General features: G+C 41.0%; 1 protein-coding gene across 1 annotated transcript in view; it reads right to left on the bottom strand.

Moving 5' to 3' along the window:
• Gnpnat1 (glucosamine-phosphate N-acetyltransferase 1) overlaps window positions 1-9158 on the bottom strand; it is a 15772-nt gene extending 6614 nt beyond the window's left edge. Inside the window, exons 1-3 of the mRNA XM_004638787.2 lie at window positions 8913-9158; window positions 3656-3823; window positions 2336-2398 (exon numbers count right to left, since the gene is read on the bottom strand). Of these exons, the coding sequence (XP_004638844.1) occupies window positions 2336-2398; window positions 3656-3809 (217 nt within the window). The 5' untranslated portion in view covers window positions 3810-3823; window positions 8913-9158. The remainder of the gene's footprint in view (window positions 1-2335; window positions 2399-3655; window positions 3824-8912) is intronic.
• Window positions 9159-9468: the final 310 nt, after the last annotated feature.

Below are 9468 nucleotides of genomic sequence, written 5' to 3'. Positions count from 1 at the left end.
GTTTACACATAAGTCCAAAAATCTCACCATATACAACCTTGAAGCAGGACAGTCCCACAATATTCCTTTTCCTATCTCTTGCCTTCATTCACCACTCACTTCTTTTTGAACAGTCATCTACCCGAGTGACAGCACAGCAGCAATTGGTATGTCATGACAAGCAGTCTGTATTACTTTAACTAGGTTTAACCTCTACATCCAACAGATCCTCAAATAGACCGGCACTTTGCAGATTTTAAGAAACACATTTATATTCAGTAATTCTGAAGTTTCAAAATATTTTGACAAAACAGTTTTCAGTTCTCCCTTTGTGATTTCAAGTGTTTCATGATTACACACTTGCTCTTTTAGAAACAGAATTGCTGTGTGTTTGTTTTGAAAGCACCTCACATAGCAGGTGAAAAATGACTTCATTTCCAAGTAATTTTTCAAAAATCACATAACAGGAGCAGAGATACTTTCCCCTCAAATAATTCTTAGTACTTATATGTCTGAGTAAACACTATTTCCCATCTAATCTATTATGCAAGCAAAAGGATATCGAGTTAAAAACCAAATTCTTGTTTTATTTTCAGTCTCACTCTACATAGGGGTCTGAAGTTGAAAGAATAAATTTAATGAATGAAAATCAGAATGACGGTCTTCATTCTTATGAGTGTTTAGGAGAAAGCAAATTAGGTTTTGGTTTTGTTTTTTTTTTTGGTAACTAAACAGTTTACTATCCAATTACCAGCTGTTAGGGTTAGAAATTGAGAAAGCCCTAGTCCCTTTTAACAGTTGCCTATGGATGTTACCAACAAAGGAAAGTTTGTTCTTATGCCCGTTTCCTCATTAAATAAATCAGACCACAGCTGTAGGAGCAAAACAAGGATCAAAGCACCAAGGCTGAAGACAAGTTTTGACACCTATTATATAAATGACAGAGTGTTCCCTTATCCAACCAGTGCACACAGCACTGCCTCCAATCCATCTCGACCCCACCAATAATTTCCCCCAATTCAACATTCCAATAGGTGTACCCAGGGCAATACTGGGTTCAGCTTTCTGGGTCCTTTTAATTTGCTATATATGTACTCTACACAAATTTGTGATTAATTGCAAAAAATAAGCTCTTCAAGAAACCTTCATAACAAGATACAAGATTCCCTATTAAGAAAAGGGATCAAGTTTAACAGGCCAAAACAGAAGAGAAGGAGTCTGCCAAAACTTGTATAGGGCTGGTGAGATGGCTCAGTGGTCTAAAGCACCTACTTAGAACAAGCTTAGCAAACCACAGGGAATGCGGTTCAATCCCCAGCACCACATGCCAGCCAGCCCCGCCCCCTGGTGAGCTGAGCTGGCCACACACACACACACACACACACATATAAATAAATAAAATTTTAAAAAAGATATTAAAAAAAAACAAAACTTGTATAGATGGCACAAAACAGCTCTGACCTCAGACCCCCTGTGCTGAAGGAGTCACTAGCAGAAACTCCTAGATTTACAAGCTGTAAATACCCAGAGTCAAGTGGGAAATAAAAGCATGTTAAAGCAGTATTATTAGAACACTGGATAAAGTTAAGAAGGTTCTAGGCCTTATGAATAACCGCCTCTGATCTTGGGTAAGACAGTGAATCTCTGGATACCCACTTTTCTCACATCTCAAAGGGAGACAGACTACCTTTAAGGTATCTGCCGACTTTACAATTCAATTGAAAACAAAATTAGTTAGAATATGTACTCTTTTTTTTTTTTTTTTTAGTTTTTATTTTTTTTATTTTTTTTTCAACAAATAATACACTGCATATATTCTTCTTAGTGGTTAATTGCTGTACAAGATGCAGACTTGTGATCCTACTTACAAACACCATTAGAAAAAATCATTCTATTCATTAAGAGAATGCAACTATATATCTAACCCAACCACTTTGAATACACAGATACAAAATGGACATTCATAGTTATACCCCAATTTTTTTTTAAGTTCCGTTGTTGAATATTATAGGTTTTTTTTTTGTTTTGTTTTGTTTTTTTTTTTTTTATAGAACATGTACTCCTGCATTTTTAGTTTGGTAAGCTATTTCTGTAGCCACATACAAGAAATACAATAAACCCAAGAAATACCTAGAGTTGCCTCTACAACTTACTCAAAAGTATCTCACAATAGGTTATTTTACAAAGTAAGGTAATTAATACCTTTGGATTCTGATAGACAACTCAAGTCACAAACATTTGCATAAGAAACTAACCTGCTAGCTGAATAATCCAGTCATTTGAACAAAAACAAGCAGGCACTGAACAGAGCTCTAAACCTTTTTTCTTTTCTATGGGAGAATGCTATAATACTTACTCATAAACTGTTCTGGGTTGACAACTCCAGTCTCTGTCAGCTGACCCAGTACCTTAAAAAAACCTAGTTTGGGAAAAAAAATTTAAGACATGACAAGAAAAGCAAAGGGGAGATAAAATATGAAAGAAGCAGTTAATATGTTAGCTAGTAGGATTAGAGTAGCTGTTGCTTCAATAAAATTAACTGAAACCTGTTTTCTATAATCAGTAACAAAGGACTGTAAACTTCACCAATCGTTTTGCTGGCTTAGTTCATAGTACAAATCTTAATATCCAGATTTATGGAGCTAGCATACACGTTTTTCTTCTCAGTGTAATTTAAGTTCAGTGCAAGAATGGCAAGTTTTCCCAAATACATGATTTAGTTTGAAATACTAGATTCTCTCAGTATGGCAGGGCCTGGTAGTGAATCCCTGTAATCCCAGCACTCGGGAGGATGAGGCAGGAGGATGGAAGCCAGCCTGGACTACACTGTGAGATCCTGTCTTAAAAAAAAAAAAAAAAAAAAAAAAAAATGGTTGTTATGATTCAAGGACAAGTGGTAAGACCCTGAATCAAAAAAAAAAAGGATAACATTTAGTTTCTTCAGATTTTTCACCCAAATTAAAGTGAGAGAGATACAATTTTACTTTATAATTGCCAAGGTCAAAGGGAATTACGATGGAGAATTTAAATGTTAATAAAAGAAATACGTAGAAATAGTACTTTGAACTTACCCAAGGAAAACTGTCTCTACTTTCATTTCTATTCAACTTCTTAAGGAAGACACTTAACTTTTTTTTTTTTTTTTTTGAGACAGGCTCTTGCTATGCAGTTTGGACTGGCCTTGTGCTTGCTTCTGTAGTCCGAAGACAGGGTCTAAAACTCAGTGATCCTCCTGTCTCAACCTCTTCCCGAGTGCTGGGATTACAGGCATGTGCCACCACACCTGGTTCCTTAACGGTTAGGATAACTTCACTTCTATTTATGAGGAGTCTTTCTGGAAGAAGCACTGTCATATTTAAGCCATTTGAAAAGCTTCACTATAATATTTGATCTTGGCCATGGTCAGTGGAATTGAGTATCTCAGCCTCTTGAAAGTGAAGTATATAAGGCTAGGCATGGTGGCACATGCCTGCAGTCCTAACACTCCACAGGTTGAGGAAGGAGGACTGCTGCAAGTCTGCGGCCAGCCTGAACTATACAACGAGACCATCTCAAAAAAAAAGTGCAAAATAATGCAGAAAAACATTTTTCAAAGTTATGTTTTAATGTTTATGGAGAAAACAGAAAGCTAATTTAATAATTTCAATCAGGACTGGCAAACTAAATGAGTCCATACCTCTGTTTAAGTCAGCAGTACAAAGGGGCCTCAAAACCAAGCCCTCTCCGGGATGTGTTGGAGAAATGGCTGGAGAAAATGTTGCTGTATTCTGGCTCCAGTCCACTTCTCTGAGTAGACCTGGGTCAAACATGGGTATTTCATCAGGTTTCATCTTTCCAGTAGGATCTAAAGAACCAAAAGTTATATGTTAAGGTATTTTATTTAACAAAAGAAAAATTATGACTACGAGAATACTAATTTCTTAAATATAAATTAATGGAATTAGAAGCATTCTTTAACAGGCTCAAAAAACTAGGCAGAGTAATGGTTGGTCTTAGCTGTGAAAGACCAGCTGAGTGCTGTTGGATTTTGTTTTCATAGCAGTTTAAACTCTGTTATAAGCATCTAAGCAGTTCAAACACAGCTGCCTTCAGACTGAGGCAGGAGGTTCATGAGTTTGAGACCAACCTGGGCTACATAATTCTAGGATAGCCCTACTACATAGCAAGCCCTGTGACCAAAAAAAAAAGTTTTTATGCTACTAAAAATAACCAATATGGTTATTTCCCTTCTTGAACATTAGTCTATTCAGAAATAGACAGGTTCTCACTAATGGTCTTATAAGAGTAACATATATCACAACAGAGGAGATGAACAATTTTACAAAGAATAAAATGGACTGAATCACATTGTAGAAAAAAAGTCTTCCCGACCATCAGAAGACTGAACCTCCACTTTTTATTTCTATTCCTATAACTACAGAAATTGTTACATTTTAAAACTGAACCTTGTTTCACCCTTCCCCCAATTCTGTCTTTACAACCCCTATAACTAAACGGAATGCGTAGGCTTTGGGGATAAAAATGGAATTTAACCCTTGCTGAACACCTATGTGCTAGGCTCAGTTCAAAGAACTTCACACATTACGCGTTTATTTACTTCAACAATCCTTCAGGGTAGGTGTGTTCATTATTCATTTTAATAAGTGAGGAAATGAAGACAGATGTTGAGCAGCTTGCCAAGGTTACAAAGTGATAGAGCCAAAATTCAAACCCTGGCATAGAGAGATCATGAGCTTTGGAATTAGGGCTATTATACAAATGACAACTGTGTGATCTTAAGGTAATTAAAATCTTACTTTCCGTATTTATAAAGTAGAGATGAATTTATTAGGAGGGAAAAAATGACTGTGCAAACTAGCACTTAGCAGTACCAGGCACCCTGGGAATACTCAAAAAGACATATTCTACTTAGTAATAAATTCAGACTTAACTACAAATGTTAATTCATGAATCAGGCACTGTACTGCGTAATAAGAGATTATGTTTTTGTTAAACCAAAAGTTAGTGTTCTTAGTATAGAAAAGAATAAAAATGTATAGAAAAGAATAAAAATGTCACTTAGTATGTACAATGCTGTACAATGTTGTGGGGTTTTTTCCCCTCTGAAAGGTTTCAGATCAAATTATACTATTCCTAGAACAAAAAATATTGAGGAAAGGATATTGTGATAACTAAAACAATCACCATCCACTGTCAACTCTTTTGTAGGTTAACTTTAGAGCATGAATTTTAATGTTTATCTTTGATAACTGAACCCCTGAGGCTTTTGTTTGTAATCTCATGTGAAAAAGAAGTAATAACATCGCCTTTAAATATGCACACATACAGGGGGCCTGCCCATTAGCTCAGTTGTTTAAGTGCCTTTTTAAGCAAAGCAGTCAGGCTCAGGATGCTGTGGTTAGATCCCCAGATCCTCAAGCCTTACCCAACCTGCCCTTAAGCCATCCTGAGCTAGCCAAAAAAACAAAAAACTAAACAAATAAAATGCTTCTGAAATATGCACACACATAGGACTATCAAAGTATACATTAAATGCAGAAAATATTACATTTTAAATTCCTTATTAAGGCAACACTAAACATTTTGCTTGTATTATTTAATGATGAGCATTAATGAAACTGAAGGTTAACTAGACTTCTTTTCTTATAAAGCTGCTTGAGTTTACAATAAAACACAGCCTGAAAGATACTCAAAAGCTTAGTAATTTTCATGAGAAGCGTACAGGGAGAAAAATTTTCCCGAGCTTTTCTTTAACCAGCTGGTCCTATTCTACAAATGATCATTAATCCTAGAGTACTTTATAGTTGGTAACTCTTTCAAACACTGAAAACATTTTAGTGGGGAGGAGGTGGCTCAGTACATTTGCTGTAGGTTCCAGTGCCAGGGAGGAAGAGTTAGAATTCAGAAGAAGGTAGCAGGGCTGGAATTACAGGTGCTGGACCTCTGCGGGGCCTTGGTCTCCTTTGTGTGGTTTAAATACTGTGCTGCTGGTAATCTGACATTTTTAATTTTTTTTTTTTTTTTTTTTTTTTTATTCTGGGAATTGAACTCAGGACCTTGTTATTTTTTGTATTTTAAGGAAGGGTCTACAGGGTCTCACTACTACATCAGACTCGTAGTGATCCACCTGTTTACAGCCTCCCAAGAGCTGGGATTATAGGTGAGCGCCACGACGCCTAGTCTGAATCCCTGACTCAGGGTGCCCCAGGGTCAGGGCCAGCATGGCAGGCCTGGGGATTGAACCCCTAACCCTTGTGCAGACACTTTAATCCACTGAGCTATTTGGCTGGCCCTCTTAATCATTTTTTAACAAAGATATAATTAGTCCTGCTATCCAGAATGAGTTCAGACTGTGCTAAACCCTCTACCAAAGATGTACTAATTTAGATGAATTCCCTACTTCCTGTACAAGGATTGAAAATTTAGCCAAGATAGCACTTGGAAAATAAGAATTTGACTAATCAAAAATACCATAGCCAAAGCAAAGAATCTTCAGACAACCAGAGTAACAAGATGTTTTTATCTGCTACTTTACGCAATAGCCATAATTAAGTCTCATTTGATTTTGTTCTGTCTTCAAATAGTAAAAGTTTCCTGGTATCCAACTAATATGCGAGGAAAAGTAAAACATGTGATTTGATACCAGATTTCCAAAGGACATTAAAAAGAACTAAATAATTTTATTTGATGTTTACAAAAGAAATATTTTATCATCAAAAGGTGCCCCCAGAAATACAAACCTAGGAAATTTCACTACATGAAGTTGGTACAGTTGCCTGAAGTACATACCATCTTTACTGTCACAGTCTTATTTAATAAGTTTTTGCACTAATTTAAAAAGTAAACCTTTGGGGCCAGGGAGATGGCTCAGTGTAATAAGCACTTCCCTGGCAAGCGCAAGGGCCTGAGTTCAATCCCTGGTTCCACAAAAAAAAAAAAAAAAGGAAACCTTGGAGCTTGAAAACAGCTCAACTCAAAGTTCCTGGAGGTTAACACACCTAGATAAAACAACAAAGCGCTGTCCTTTCCTGCAGGCCTGGACCTGTGCAGCTTCCTCTTTATCCTTTGTAGTGGGCTTTAACCTGAACAACCCATACTGAAGCCATGAATCCCAAGAAAAGCCGTTCTCTTTGCAAAGGTCAGAAGCTCAAGGGACAAACAGAAAAAACAAAAACCTCTTATAAATTTCTATGGATAGCTGGCACAAGCTGTTATCATTCCCACCCACACCCATCGGCCAAGGAGCCATGTCCAAAGTCAATGGGTCAGAAAGTATGCTACTTTTCAAAGAAGCCATACTATGCAAGTATAGAGAACAATGATCCCTAACCAAACGACATTACCTAGCCCAACTAGCCAGTATCAAAAGCCAAATCAATTCTGACCAGGAACACTAGGACACTAGCCACCAAAGAGACTAATGAGGTTGCACTTCTCTGGCCTCGGTGATCTGTGTAGCTAAGGGTAAAATAAAATAGTAAGGCTCTTTTCTTTTAGTAAGATGTACAAAATGGAGAAGAGGGAGATCCCTATCTTTCCATCATGAAGCTGTGAAGATGTGATTTATGGAGTCAGTCCTATCCAAAATCTAACCTCTGTAACTAGAGAAATTGTTGTGGATAATTTTTTTTTTTTGATGGTTTCAAGATCTTTTCTTTTGTTGTACCATTCCTACACTTGAAGTTTGGCTATGTGAATAAATCCCTTTTGTCTTCAAAAGCAACCCTAATTCTCCTCTAATATTCCTCAAGAACCTTGTCTGTTTATTGGCTAGAACTGGTAAATTAGCCCACAAGGCAAATATATTGCCTAGCCCTACTTCAGTAAATGCCTAGTGAATGAATAACAAATGATAATCAGACCTATCTAGGTCACATTTCAGGAAATCAAGACAAAAGAGATTGCCACAAGTGACATCACAAAAACCATACACCAAACTCATTTTCACTAGTACTGGGAAGTTTTCACTTGATTTTTTAAACACATTTCCACAACTTGGTTTCTCAGCTTCTGTATCAGGTAATATAAATGGGATGAAGCTGCTCTTAGAACGCAACTGTGAGCAGAAGTAGACACTGGAACACAGTCGATACACAAATTTAAAAACCTAATCTAAGGCCAAAGCTAAACTGTCACTAGACGCCTCCCCCCGCTGCTCTCCTGGAGCATCTTCCCCCACACGATGAAGGGGAGAAGGGAACATTTGTGCTGTTGAGACATTAGAATTCTTTTCTAAACTGCATGACAACTGAAACAATTTGCCTACATTTTGAATCTAGAGAACATTTCATTCATGATCAAACTGTGCGCCTGCACCGATCCTCACGAGTATTTCCCGACAGCCCACTTGGCCTCTGCCATCCAGGCGTTATTCCCAGGGTCTGAAGAGGAAGCCGAGGCCAGGGAACCGCCAGGACTTAGCAAGGATTCGCAGCAGATGCGTGCGCAGGACCACAAGCCTCTACCGCGTCCTCGCCCGGTGCGCTCCACACTAAACCCTCCCCAGGTGGCCGTCTACACCGCGGCCCCCCGACAGGTGGCTTTGGCTCCCCCGGCAACCTAAACCCTGCCTGAAACGGCTCAAGGATTCTGAGCCCCATTCCCAAAACGTACCCCGTAACCTCGCGTTCAGTCTTTCATGGAACTGCACACCAACACCAGCTCCTACGATAGAAATCCCATGCCCGGGGTTTCGGGGTCAGAAGCCCCGCGCGGAGACAAAGGATGCCCCCGCTCCGGAGGCTCGAGCCGGCCGGCCGGGCGGCGGTCGCCGGGGCAGAAGCGGCGCGAGCTCCCCGCATTCCCGGCCCGGCCCGCCGCCCAGCTGACCCGCCACCCGCCCCGGCGAGCGCGCAGCAGGCCCAGAGGGCCCCAACTCCGCGGCTGCCCGGCCCTGACCCCGGCTCCCCAGCTCGGACCCCGGCGGTCCTCACCCGCAAAGGCCCCGCAGTCTGCGCTGCCCGCCAGGCGCGTCCGACTCTACCCCAAGGGGCTGCAGAGTACCGGATCCGGATCCGGCTTCAGCGCCGGCCCCACCTCCTGTCCCGCCAGCGCCACAGCTGGGGAACCGCGGCCCAGACGTGGCAGAGCCAACGCCTCCACCCCGCCCTGCCCTCACGCAGGGCGGCGCACGGGCGGGCGCAGGCGGAGGGCGACGCGGCACTCTCGGGCTCAGGCCTCCTGGCCGGGGGCGGGGCGAGGCGCGACTCGGGGCGGGGCTCCGGAGGTCAAGGGGCGTGCCTAGTGGGCAGCGGGGCGGGGCTCAGGGGTCATGGGGCGGGGTCAGGCGTGTCGGCGCGCGACGGCCTTGTCGGCACCGGAAGCCCGCCCACCGGATGTGCGTCCTCGTGGTTAAGATCCTTTCCTCTTCACTAGGACTGTGAGTACAAGTAGTACCTGGGAGTCACTAAGCATCCTAAGTGGTGGCCTGCGTGTGTCTTTTCGGATCTTAGGGACCGGAGGCTAGCCTCTTGCCCCTGGTTACCTCCT

This window comes from Octodon degus, unplaced genomic scaffold, assembly GCF_000260255.1.
Source record: "Octodon degus isolate 3935 unplaced genomic scaffold, OctDeg1.0 scaffold00102, whole genome shotgun sequence".
Lineage (NCBI taxonomy): Eukaryota > Metazoa > Chordata > Mammalia > Rodentia > Octodontidae > Octodon > Octodon degus.
This window is presented reverse-complemented; position numbering and strand designations above follow the sequence as displayed.